Source organism: Sarcophilus harrisii, chromosome X (genome assembly GCF_902635505.1).
Source record: "Sarcophilus harrisii chromosome X, mSarHar1.11, whole genome shotgun sequence".
NCBI classification, from domain to species: Eukaryota; Metazoa; Chordata; class Mammalia; order Dasyuromorphia; family Dasyuridae; genus Sarcophilus; species Sarcophilus harrisii.
Genome location: NC_045432.1, coordinates 60,583,451 through 60,596,519, shown reverse-complemented (window position 1 = coordinate 60,596,519; position 13,069 = coordinate 60,583,451). Strand labels below are relative to the sequence as shown.

Below are 13,069 nucleotides of genomic sequence, written 5' to 3'. Positions count from 1 at the left end.
AGGGTCTTGACGTTGGCAAAGGGCTTTCCATGGCGTCTCCTTGGACTCTCAAGATGAGCCTGGGCTATTATGATCCCCACTTTACAGAATAAGAAACAAAGGCTCCAAGAGGCGAGGTAACTTGGCGGGGGTCCTAGTGATGAGGTTAGTGGCAGGCAGAGAGTTGTTAAAATCCCCATTTGGTCGGCGCACAGGTTCTTCATGAAGGAATCCACGAACCCGAAATATTAAATGGTAAAAATGGAAGTTTACTGTGGGATAGGAAGCTAAGAGACTGACTTCTTTAGTGGCAAAGCCCTATTAGGGAAATGGAGGTTGGCACTGAGAAGAGAATGCCTTCTCAGCGGGCAGGGTCCTAGAAGCAGAGCAAGCTGCTTTGGACCTTCTGCAAAGAAAACGAGTAAAAGGAAACCTGTTGTATGGGTAGCTCTTGGTGCGGGGTTGGGACAGCCTGAGCTGATCAGACCAGGATTTCTCAATTGAATGAGAATTTAGAATTTCCTGAATAAGGATGTGACTTTTCCAAAAGATCAAGGGCCCTCTCTCTAGACTCCTTGGAGTCTGGGGAAACCCTGATCTCTTCTTCAAAGGGGACATCGGTTCAAAGTGATAATTTTCAAGGGAACACAGTTTCACTCCCCCTTCACCAGAGCTCATTAGAAAATGACCTGGAATCACAGATTCAGGGCTGCTTGGATGGCTGGATTCAGAGGAATTGTTACTGGTTCAATGGTCAATGCACTTCAGGGATCTGTGATGGGCCCTACACCAGTGAACAGTTTTACCAGCGACTTGGAAGTAGGGGTGAGTGGTGTACTTAGCACATCTGCAGATGTCATCAAGTTGGAAGGGGTAAATGAGACATTGATCCCCAAAGATCATCAGGCTCAAGAACTGGGCTCAGTCTCCTCAGATGAAATCCAATAGGGATAAATATAAAATCATGCGTTTAGACACAGAAATCATGAAGTTTACAATGCTAAGGAAAGCATGGTGAAATAGCAATTGCTCTGCAAAGTGGGGCTGGGGTGTGAGGGGGATCTGCAATATGATATGGTAGCCCTCCAAAATTAATGCAAACTTTAGCTGCAAGAAGAGGTGTATGGAAGCACCTGGAACATAGGAAGCCTTAATAATCAATTTCTATAATCCCATTTTACTCCACCCTTATTATACCTCATCAGAAACATTCAGGAGGGCAGCCAGGATAGCCAAGAGCCTGGAGTTTAGGATGCAAGGTGGTGGAGCAATTGTGCAAGGGTAGTCTGAAAAGAACACTGGGGGGAGAGGGAGGGCAAAGAAAGACAGAAAAGTCAAGTCCCTGGAAAGTGGGATGGGACTTGTTCCACCTCTCTCCAGAGACCCCCTGAGGCTTGAGAACAATGACACAATTAGAGCTGCCCATAAGGGGAATGAAGGAGTTGCCAGAAAGGCAGCAGGGGGCAGCTAGTTGGTGTAGTGGATAGAGCACCAGTCCTGAAATCAGGAGGACTTCGAGTTCAAATTTGGCCTCAGACACTTAACCATTCCTAGCTGTGTGACCCTGGTCAAGTTACTTAATCCCAATTGCCTCAGGGGAAAAAAAAACAAGAAAAAGTACAAAAGTTTGGGCAGCTAGTTAATGCAGTGGATAGAGCACCAGCCCTGGAGTCAGGAGGACCTGAATTCAAATCTGGTGTCAGCCACTAAACACTTCCTAGCTGTGTGGCCCTGGGCAAGTCACTTAACCCCAATTGCCTCAGCCAAAAAAAAAAAAAAAGGCAGCAGGGCTCTCCCTTCTTTGGAGGTAATTCTAGTAGAAGCTGGCCAACCACATATGGGGACAAATTATAGCGAGGGAAAAAAGGCATTTATTCAGCACCTATTATGTGACTGGCTGGGGGGCAGCAAGGTTGACCAGTGGTTAGAGCACCAGACCTGAAGTTAGGTAGATTCATCTGATTCAAATCTGGTCTCAGACACTTATTAGTAATGTGACCCTCAGTAAGTCACTTAACCCTGTTTGCCTCAGTTCCTCATCTGTAAAATGAGCTGGAGAAAGCAGCAGTAAATCACTGTAGGATTTTTGCTAAGAAAACCCCAAATGGGGTCATGGAGAGTAGGACATAACTGATGTGACTTAACAACAATATGTGCCTGGACTGTGCTAAACATTTCACAGTTATCTCATTTGAACCTCACACCAACCCTGACAGGTAAGGTGCTCTTATTATCTCTATTTTACACATGAGGAAACTGAGGCACACAGCAGTTAAGTGGCTGTTAATAAGGCTCAAAGGACAGATTTGAACCCAGGTCTTCCTGACAGAACCTGGGACTCATCCCCTGTACCACAGCTGCCCATGGTTATTGGTTCTATATCAATGTGTCAAGGAAATTCCAGTAGAAAGGGTTGATGATATGCCTTGAGGGCCCTTCCAACTCTCAGGTTCTGTGATATATTCTAATGGGTATGTGTAAATTAATGAGTACCTATAAGATGCAAAGAATAACTGGATTGCAATGTTAAAGGAAAAGATTTTAACAACTTGAGAGGGTGGAAAGAAGGGAGAGACAAAGGATTCTGGGAAAGAACTCCAGTGGAAGGTAGCATTTGACTACAGTGGTCCTCAAACTTTTTAAATAGGGGGCCAGTTCATTGTCCCTCAGACTGTTGGAGGGCCGGACTATAGTCAAAACAAAAACTTTGTTTTGTGGGCCTTTAAATAAACTTCATAGCCCTGGGTGAGGGGGATAAACGTCCTCAGCTGCCGCATCTGGCCCTCAGGCCATAGTTTGAAGACCCCTGGACTAGACCCTTGAATGAAAACAGTTGTTCTAAGAGGCTGAGCGGAGAAGGAAGGAAATTCGGAGAATGGGAGAAAGGCAGAATAAAAGCACAGAGAGGTGGAAGGGCATGTGTGAGGACCAGCAAATAGACTTGTGTAACTGGATATTAGGGGTCATTTCCAGAGAGGTCAGAAGGAACCAAGTTCTAGAGTGTTAAATACCAGAAAACTTTCTACCTGATCCTCAAGGCAAGAGGAAGCCTCTGGAATTTACTGAGGAGAGGGGTAACAATTAGATCTAGGCTTCAGCAAAGTAATTTGGGAAACGGTATGGAAGCCCATGGATTGGTGTGGGCAGTCTTGAAACAGGAGGACCAATGAGAAAGCTACTTCAATAGTCCAGGTGAGAGACGGGGGTGGTCTACAGTTGGTAGGATTTGTGGGAATGAAGAGAAGGGTCCATATGAGAGGGGATAAAAGATGGATGCAGAAGATTAGCTGGCTTTGGCCAGGAGAAGGGCCTCCTTTTTATCAGAGACGGGAATAAAGGACATGGTAGGGGATGAAGCTTAAGAGATGAGAAGCGGAGAAAAGGGAACTATTAGTGAATGGCCTTGATTATTCCCTAAGAGATGAGGGGCTCTGGGGGAGGCTTGAGAAGATAACACTACAGACCGATTATGGAGTAGAATATAAAGAATCAATGAGGGAGTAGAATGACTGCCTTGATGCAATGAGTATCTAACTGAGATCACATAAGCAGAATTTCATCATTTCCTATAGCTCCCTTCAACAGCACATGAAGAAGAGCAAAGGAAGCAGATGCTTAGAAACATTCCAAGCTGTAAATGATGATAGGACAAGGAGGCAGGGGGTAGGGAATGGGGTGAGTAAAGGGATTTAAGCATGGGGGGTAGTGGAGATTTAAACTGTTTTACCAAGGAGGAAATCAAGTTTGGGAATGGAGAATAGTGCAGGCAGAGTAGGAGGGATAGAATGGGAAAGTCCTGAAGGTTGGAAGACAAAGTCATGTGAGGATGAAGAATAGGATTAGTAGTTGTAAGGCATGGGGAAAGATGGAATGGTAAAATATTATAATCAGATAATGGAATTTCAAGTTTTATGAGCACAGAAGTGAGTATTTGTGGGTAATGGTAAGATCAGGAGTACACAATCTCAGTACCTAGCTGAAGGAGAGGGAACAAAAAGGTCAAGAGGACTGAAAACTTTGTATTGAAGAACTAGCAAGTTAGGACACTTGAGAGAGATTCATCATTATGAATACTGAATGAAGTCTCCTCAAATGAAAGAGGAGGAGTTGAGGTGGAAAAACAGGTGGGAAGCTATGAACTAAAATTACTGAAGAATATTCTATTTATTAAGTGTGGAGGAAGAAAAATTTAAGTGGATAAATCTCTTAAGTGTTATACCACTCAAGTTCTTGTCAGCCTCTCTTGCATCCGCATATGCTATATGATTTGTATGATTTTTAGTGAAAAAAAATAAAATTGAACTAGAGTTGTGATTTTATTGGTACAGGGGAAGTCCCATTTGAGTAAATACCCTCAAGCAATGCAGGCCAGCACCTCCTCTGCCATTCTGAGTTGCCTCTCAATAAGTTTGTCCAGTACTGTCCCTGGGGGGGTCCTTGACAGAGGAGTCTAGTGAAGTCAAAACTATCTTAGCAATACTAATAAAATATCATGTGCCCTCAAGACCTCATGACTGGAACTGGACTACTACAAAAGTCTGTTGGTTGGTTTTCCTGATCCCTCTCCCTCTGCTCCAGTCCACCCTTCATTCAGCCATTGAAGTGATTGTCTTAAAAGTACCCATCTGACCATGTCACCTCCAATCTCGATAAATTCTAGTGGCTTTCTATCTCCAGTAGGATCAAATACAAATTTCTCTGGCATTAAAGGCTCTTAATAACCCACCAAACCTCTGCCGCCCTTCCCAGTCTTATTACACCTTACAGATTCCACTTCTACCCACCCCCTTCCCTTTGATAATGGGACAATGGCCTCCAAGCAATTCCACAAAGGACATACCTCTGCAAGACTCTCTGCAAGGGGCTGTCCTTCCACATCTCTGCCTCCCAGCTTCCTTCAAGTCCCAGCTAATACCCCCCATTTTTATAGGAAGACTTTCTTGGATTCCTCTTATTTCTAATGCTTTTCTTCTGTTAATGAATTCCACTTTATCCTGGATATAGTTTCTTGTACTTATTTGTTTGCCTACCGTTTCCCCCATTGAATTGCAAGACCTTCCAGGACAGGGACCCTCTTTGATCTTTCTTTATATCCCCAGTACTTAGCACAGTGCCTGGCCCATAGTAAGAGCTTAATAAGTGTTTATTGACTACTAAAATAGTCTTCTTGTTTTCAACAACATACCTATTTGGAGCCAGATTTTCTTCATATATTTCAACTAAAACATGTCACATTGCCAGGTGGTGTAGTAGGGAGACTGTTAGCATGGAAATGAGATGACCTCAGTTCAAATTTAATCTCAGACACTTTCTAGTTGTGCAACAATGGGCAAGTCACCTAACTTGTCTCCCTCAATGTCCTCATCTGTAAAATGGAATAACAGCAACTACCTCTGGAATTGTTGTGAGGATCAAATGAGATAATATCTGTAAAGCACTTTGCAAGATCTTAAAATGTTATTTAGCTAGCTATCATTACAATTTTATTAAGCTAGGCATTAAAGAGATTTGAAACAGTACATAAAACGATGCCATTCTTCTCCCTAATTTTTATTTTATTTTTTTGGGAGGGAAAACTTAGTCACTTTCATTTAAAATGTTATTTATGTTAACATGGGATGGGTTTATTCTTTTAAATGAATGAATACTTTATAAACTTAGCAGTTTTAATCTCTACTACAAAATAGCGAGAAGAATGACCTACTTAAACAAAAACTGGAATTTTCAATATTTTAGGGAATGCAAAAGGCTTCCTGAGACCAAAAAGTTAGAGCCACTGCCTTAGAAAGTATTGAAGGGTTAATTTGGCCAGGAGTCAGATAGCCAGAGTCAGAGGGTATTCTTGGCTTCAAGACTAGCTAGCTCCTTATCTACTATAACACGTTGCCCTTCATGTGTTTGTGTGTACATGTATTTTTTCTTTAAAAAAAACAAACAACTCGACTTTTTGTTAGAAGTGCACCATGAACTCTTGTTCATCATTGACCTTGAATTTCCAATCTCCACCCACCTCCCTCTCCTTCATTTTACAAAAGCCATCAGCTCAAACATCCACCCAAGCACTAGCTCCCCCTTTCTGATCTCCAGAAAGCCTCCTCACAGAGTCGGGCCCGTGGGCTGCCACAAAGTTCTATCCCAGTAATATTGGCTCCAAGTACATCTGTTTTCTGCTTGGCAGGTTTTCATTGTCTGGCATGGCCACTGGATTTACCACAAAAGAAACCCACTGAGTTTGTTACTATGTGGTAGGGAAAACCAACAATCCCTCCAAATCTCAATTTAGGTTAAAGGAACTGTGAATGTGTGCCTGTAGAAGTTGGGGTGGGAGAGGAAGAAACCAGAAATGTCAGCTATGTTTAATCATTTGAAGAGCTGTCACTTGTTCTGCTTGGCCTTGGAAGACACAGACGAGGACCACAGGATGGAGGGTGCAGTGAGAAAACTGAAGTTTCACGAATGGAAAAACCATGAGTTATCTGAAAGTGGACTGGGCTGCTCTGGCACATGGTGTGTTACCCCTTATAGGGGTTCGGTCGATTAGGTTGTGGAGGGGCTTCTTTGCTTTGTTAGCGTGGATTGACCTGGATTGCCTCTGAGGCTTCCACCAACTTGTAGGCTATCCCCCAAGTTCACAGTGCTCCTCCTGCTTCTTCTCACCTCCTGGACCACCATGACCCCTTAAAGGGTCAGCTTGATGGTATCTCCTAAAAATTTCCTTTTCTGGTTCCCCTCCCCCCGCCCCTTTGTTAGTCTCCTCCCCCCCGAAATGCATATAAATTTTGTATATGCTTGTACATGTAGTTTGTTCACAGAAGAAGGTAACCCCTCCCGTGCAGAAATTTCTTCATTTCTGTCTCTGTAGCCTCAGTGCTGTGTGTGTAGCACTTTATAAATGCCTGGTAGATTGAATTGGTGCTTATGATTCTGGTTTTATTCATGTTTAATTTTCTTTATTATTATTATTATTAAACCTTGTTTTTCTTGTTTATTCAGAAAATAAAGCTAGGAAGCATGTGTGGTTGAAACACTTAAAACCTACCAAGAGACTGGAACATGTAACCTTTCAAATTCCTTTCCAATTCAGAGGTTCAAATATTCCTCTCAGCAAAGCTATTCTCGTGTCAATAGTTGGTGTTACATTTAGAACCAATAAAAACAAAACTAAAAGTCTTTATTTAGTACTAGGTAAGTGCTTCCTTGAAGTTTTATATTCCCGTTGGCAAATTCTTCTAAATTTCTCAGAAGCCAAAGACAACTTCTAGTGTCCCGGTTCTTGGAGATGTGGGCCTGGCTCACCGGGTACATGAAATACAAAGTCACCAGGGAACTCATCTCCCAAAAACCTAGAGGATGAAGGAGTTGGGGTGGGGGAGGAACGCTGGCGCTTTTGGTGGTGCCTCCATGCATTCTCACAGTCTGAAAGAATTCTCTGCCTTTTCCAGGGTCCCAGGTCTCAGATCCAGTCAAGGCCCCAGTGCCCGAAGTGGGAGACATTCATGCCAGAGGTGAAACCACAGACCCAAGCTTCTTGAGGAAATCTTTAATGCTAAGGGACCTACATGTCTTGCCACCTCCCTCCCTCCCAGAACCGACAACCCCGCCTCTCCCTTCTCACTTTCCGACTCATTTTAAGGAAACTGCTTGTTTTCTTTAGTTGGTAGTTCCCCAGACCCCAAATTACTGGTAATTATTAAAATCAATGACTACTGCCTCCCCCCCCCCCATCTCCCCTATAGTGTATGAGTTTTTGGAAGACAATGACTTGGTTTCTCTTTGTCTTTGGATCTCCATGAATGGAAGGATGAACAGGCTCAGTAGTAATGTTGCCTGTTAGCTTCATTTACATCCCAGGGGCCCCTAAAGGAAAAGAAGTTTCTGACTCAACCCCCAGCACCCCCCCCCAAGCCATTTTCCCCCTCGTGTAATTTTAACAGTTATCATTTTATAACATTTTGAGGGTCAAGCAAGGAAGCGTTTCAGAAATGTGTCCACTGTTCAGGTAGTCAGTATCCTCATCCGCAATCGTGCTTACGGGCCCAGTCAGAGTGGTGCTGGGAAAACCTTTTGGTTTGAACCCAGTTTTCAATACAACATTTGGCAACAGTTTAACCCAGTACATTGCTCGGCCTACTTATGCTTGCTTACTCATACTGAGTTTTATTACAACTCAATGATTATTGTAATTTAAAGAATTATTAGTAACAAGAGAGAAACATTTATATAGCACTTGAAGGTTTGCAAAATCCTTTATGTATTTATTTCATTTGCTAGGTACAACAACCCAGTGAAGTAGGTGTTAAAACCATCCCCATTTTACAAATGAGGGAACTGAGGCTAAATGTTCAGTGGCTTGTCCAGAGGCTCTGAAGGAGAGGGAGGAGAGATTCTAACTGAAAACCAAAATCTTTCCTCCCAAAGCCACTGATGGTCTTTACTTCTTACCTCCACTGACTCCACCTCTGATTCCCTCCCAGTCAGTCCTTCCATCCTCCTCTCTGATTGATAAATCTGGTCAAGTAAGTCTTATCTATCCCTCATTTGCAATCTGGCCACCTCCCCCTCTCCTCACCTTAGCTCAGGTACCCACTGGGTTTCATCCAGACAATTTCACTATCTCCTTCCCACTTCGATCTCATATACACACCAAAGTCAGATTTGTAAACCACAGCTGTGAGGTCAGTGCCCCCAGATGAGTACTAAATTCCTCAGGCAGGAATTAGGAACTCTTCCCAATCTGGTGCCAATTAGCCTCACCTCCCATTATTTCCAATACACTAGAACATACTGCTTTCTGGGCCTTTCCCTCTCTCTTTTTTGGACCTTAAACCTGGAACTGCAGCGCCACCTCCCCTAGCTCAAGTCAGGTGAATTGTTCAATCGGCCTTTGCTAGCCAGTCTAGAAAATGCTTCCTCAATGAAGCCTTCATCTCTCAACAAGAAATGACCTCCCCCTCCTCTGAACTCTGAGAGGATTCTGCCCATATCTTGGCCAGGTATATTTCAATATAATTTACATCGTGGCTGTTTGCTCTTCCTTCTGGAAGAGGACCAGGACATCAGGGAGGTGATGCCATGACAAGCAAATGAACTGGATTTAAGGGAGGTGAGCTGTGCAAAGTCACTAGTCTCACTTTCTCCTCTGGAAGCAGTGATCAGATATAGATCAGGATGACCAGGGTGGAATGCTGTAAAGGGCAACTAGGAAAGAGGAAGTTTTCAAATCTTTTCCTTGTGTTCCATGATATTCTGGAAGTCAGCCTCTTTATTAGCCTCTCTGCAGGTTTTGCAGACAACTTGTACATATGGAACAGTTCTGTATCATTGCCTTCTTTTTTTGGAATTCTGGAAGCTTCTTCCCTCTGCTATGCTGACCTCTGAAGGCAGAACCTATCTTATTCGTCTTTGGGTCCAAAGCATCTTGCACAATGATCTCCTTGCAGACAGCAGAAGCGTAATAAAATCCTTAACTAATCGCCCCTCAAAAAATACTTGCTAAATTGAATTAGGCAAACTATGGTTGGCCTCATTTGCCTTTTGTGTACTGTCTTTTTCTCCTTATCCATAAAGAGGAAAAAGTGTTAGGGAGAAAACCACTCTCTTTCGATTCCACTGTCACCAAAAGTACTTAAGGTTTGCTTTTATTGCTGCCTATTTAAGATTATCCAACTAATTTTCTTTTGAAAAACTGTCTTTCTCAAAATACTTTATCCCACTGATAAACCAAAGGCTGGGCATCAGGAAGGGAAACAGAGGCGTGGCAATTAGAGCTAAGCAAATGATAAGACCTCAGCTCTGCCCCAGGGAAGGATGAGAGAATAAGGCAAGGTGGGTAGCCAGCAACTAGGAGGACAGAAGAACTGGCCTCTTATCTCAATTGTGACACTAAGTTATGTGAGCCAGAGCAACCCATCTCAGCACATTTGTAAAATGGGAATATCAATACTTGTCCTGCCTACCTCACAGGTTTTTGTTTTCACTTTCTAAACCTAGAAGTGCTATAGAAATAAATGACTAATTCAAAGGCACTTTGCTTTGCCCTACTTCCTAAAGAGATAGTCTTATCTGAGACCAAAAGAGTTTCAGCAAGTGTTTCAGCAAACTTTGACCCTTTGCTCCGAAGTACAACTCGTGTAAGGATTTTAAACATTAAGAGTCAAATCCCAATTTAAATGACAATACTTTAATAAAGTATCTTTTTCACAGCAACACTAGAATCCCCATGACAGTCAACAATCACATGGCCGATTTCAAAGATTCACTAACAGAGAACACTTTCATGATTCTGAAATGCAAGAAATTCATGTAAACTTTAACATATCATTGTAAAGGACCACCATATACAAGTACAAATAGGACAGAGATCATTTTGAGGACCAGCTGAATCTTTGACAAAACACATTTTTGAAACCTTACATATATTTTCCAGTATTTAGCCACATCCACAAATACACCTAACAATAGTTTGTTCTACAAAGACTGCCTTGCAGAGGCCAGAGTAAAATACACTGTGAAATCTCCAGACCGGCATTACTTTATGGAGCAAAACAACATTCAGCAAAGTTTACAAGATTCAGTCCTCTAGAGGTTAGCATTGAACGGTTTTAAAACACGGTTGCCTCGATTACACTAGAATTAGTGAGGGTTAACAGTGCTGTGAAAAACCTTGTTGAACAAAGTAACTGAGTTCAGATGTACTGAAAATACGAGAGCATCCAATGGCTTTAATTTAGGTTTCAAGCGAAATGTTATTTTAGACAGAATTTTTTTTTTTTTAAAGGGGAACAGTCTTGGATTATGGAAATTTGACTGTTTATGGAGAAAGGAAAGGGAGGGGAGAAAAGGAGAGAGAGGGAAGAGGAGACTGCCCCTTAAGAGTTACCCAAACTTACCAGACTTTTATTTGTCCCCAAACCAATCCAGGCTTTTGCTTTGAGGGAAACTGCCCAATGACTTGGGAGGCCAGTTTATACACAGAGATGAGAATATTCTATGAGGTGTGCTCTGGGGAAGCAGCTGAGCCCCCATGATATGGATCCCCGAAGGGGACCTACGAAGTTAAAAGTGTGTGGTGAGTCACCACATAGGTGGGATAGGTGCACAGCAAGAGGCAGTGAGCCAGAGTATAAAGAGACCTGGCTCTGCAGGCAGATAACCCGTGTGTAACTCGGTTTGGGTCACATACTATCTGGGTCACTTTGGCTAGGGCCCAATCTCTGCCTCCATTTTCCTTATCTCTAAAACGGGAGACAATATGGGCTCGACGTTAGCTCCCTGGGTTATGGAGCGGTTCGCGGAAGCAAACGGCTTCCTAGACAGAAAGTTCTCCAAAAAACCTCTCCGGTGCTAATGGGCGAACGGCGAAGTCTCCCTCCAGGCCGTCTTCCCCCAAATTCCCCTCCCCCCATGTATTCGCCGGGTGTGAGGTGACCCCTCCCCCAAAGCGCGGCGGGGACGGGCTGGGTTGCGCACCCCAAAGTCTCCCTTTCGCTCCTCCTCCAAAGCCAAGCTCCGCGAGTCGACAAGCAATTCTTTGCCCAACTTCTCTCCTCACAGCTAACCGTGCCCTCCACAGTGTCTGAACGGCTCAGCTGTGGGGGGGAAGTGGGGAAGGGACGCTGAGGTGCTCCGTCCGACTTCAAGGAGAATGGAGAGAGGGCAACACCAGGGAGCGGCTCCCCACCCCCACCCTCCCAGACCCGCCATTCGAGCTTCCGGACGCCTCACCTCGAGGGCCTCGCCCGCTCCGGGGCCCTGGCTCTCGGACCTCGCCCTGCCAACTAAGTCAAGAGAAGGAAAAGGGGACGAGACTCACCCCTGCGGCCGCCATGTCCGGGTGGCTCCCTCCTCTCTGGCCCCGGCTTCCTGTACGGGGAGCCGAGAGGGACACACGGGCTACTCTCTGGGCCAGGCCCCGCCCTCTAGTCCCCTTCCCCCCCAGCCTCCCCACTTCCGCCCTGCCCTTCCCCTCCTCCCAGCCCCAGCTGGGCTGCCTGGAGCCCGCGTGTTTTAACTGTTCAGTTCCAGTCCTGGAGTCGGTCCCGGAAGAGGAAGCCCGAGTGTTCCTCGTTCCCCTCCACTCCTTACCCGCCTCCCCCATCCCCACCGCCCAATCCCGGGGTAGGTAACCTCGCAATGGGGGCTCCTTCGTTGGGCCCAACGAGTGACCTGCCTTTTTCGTTCGCCGGCCCCTGGGAGCCGATCTTTGAACTTCGGTGCCAGGAGGGCGCTGAAACGCTCCCCGCGCGGCTGGTCCTCTAGGGCCGTGACTGTGTTAAAGTTGGTCCCTGGCCTGGGCTGGTGGGGCCTCTGGAGGGGGCGGAGCGGGGCGGGCCTGGCTGAGCAGGTTGTCCGCCCACCCAGGTGAGGTGGGAGCCGGAGGCGCCGCCAAGCCCCCCCCCCCCCCCCCCTTCTCCGGGCTTTGCTGGCCCGGGCTCTACCCCAGCGGGGCTCCAGAACAGGTCCCTAACTCCTGAAGTTTCGAACTCCTGAAGGCCCTAACGCGGGGCTGGAATTTGGCCTCCGGGGCAGGCGGGCGGTTCTCCTTTTCTTGCACTTTGGACTTCTCGCCCAAGACAGCCCCTGGCGCCCTTCCGGAGGTTTAAGAAATGCGCGTGCCTGGGGCTGGCGGGGGTCGGGAGGCCGGAGTTCCTCGGCCTTTGCAGGAAACAGGAAACCGAAAGGGTTGGTTGGAGCCGCGGGACAAGGGTGGTGGCAATCTACACAATCACGCCCGAGGGTAGCCTTGTGGTTAGGCCCAACCCGCAAGTTGATAAACCAAAGCGAGGCAACGAATCCATTTTGTCTAACTTGGGGGAAAATCGAGGGGGGGGGGGGGGAGAGGGATGGAAATCGAGGGGTTATTAGAGAGCGCGGCGCTTGGCGCCTGGAGAGCCGCGGGCTCCTTTCCGGCAGGGTTCCCCGGATCACCTCACTTACCTTCTCAGAGCTCTAAGTGCGTCGTTCCCGAGACAGTGACATAATAAGAGGCGCACTAGCTGCCTCCCAGAGTTGCAATGAGGAAAGCACTTTTCAAACCTTAGAGGGCTGACACTCCCGCCGCCACCAAGAGGGGTGTGTCGTGCAAAGGAGC

At 45.8% G+C, this 13,069-nt stretch overlaps 1 protein-coding gene across 4 annotated transcripts in view; it reads right to left on the bottom strand.

The window, feature by feature from the left end:
* The window catches only part of APOOL (apolipoprotein O like), a 176,867-nt gene extending 163,889 nt beyond the window's left edge, over positions 1-12,978 (bottom strand). Inside the window, exon 1 of one of the 4 annotated variants that reach the window (XM_031944605.1) lies at positions 12,916-12,978. Coding sequence is in view for 3 of the 4 variants with exons in the window: in XM_031944604.1 (XP_031800464.1) it covers positions 11,792-11,806 (15 nt within the window). In the remaining variant the exon portion in view is untranslated. Of the gene's footprint in view, positions 1-11,791; positions 11,914-12,915 lie in introns of those variants that run through there. The other 3 variants (XM_031944604.1, XM_031944608.1, XM_031944607.1) reach the window with 3 other exon arrangements.
* Between the last annotated feature and the right edge of the window lie 91 nt (positions 12,979-13,069).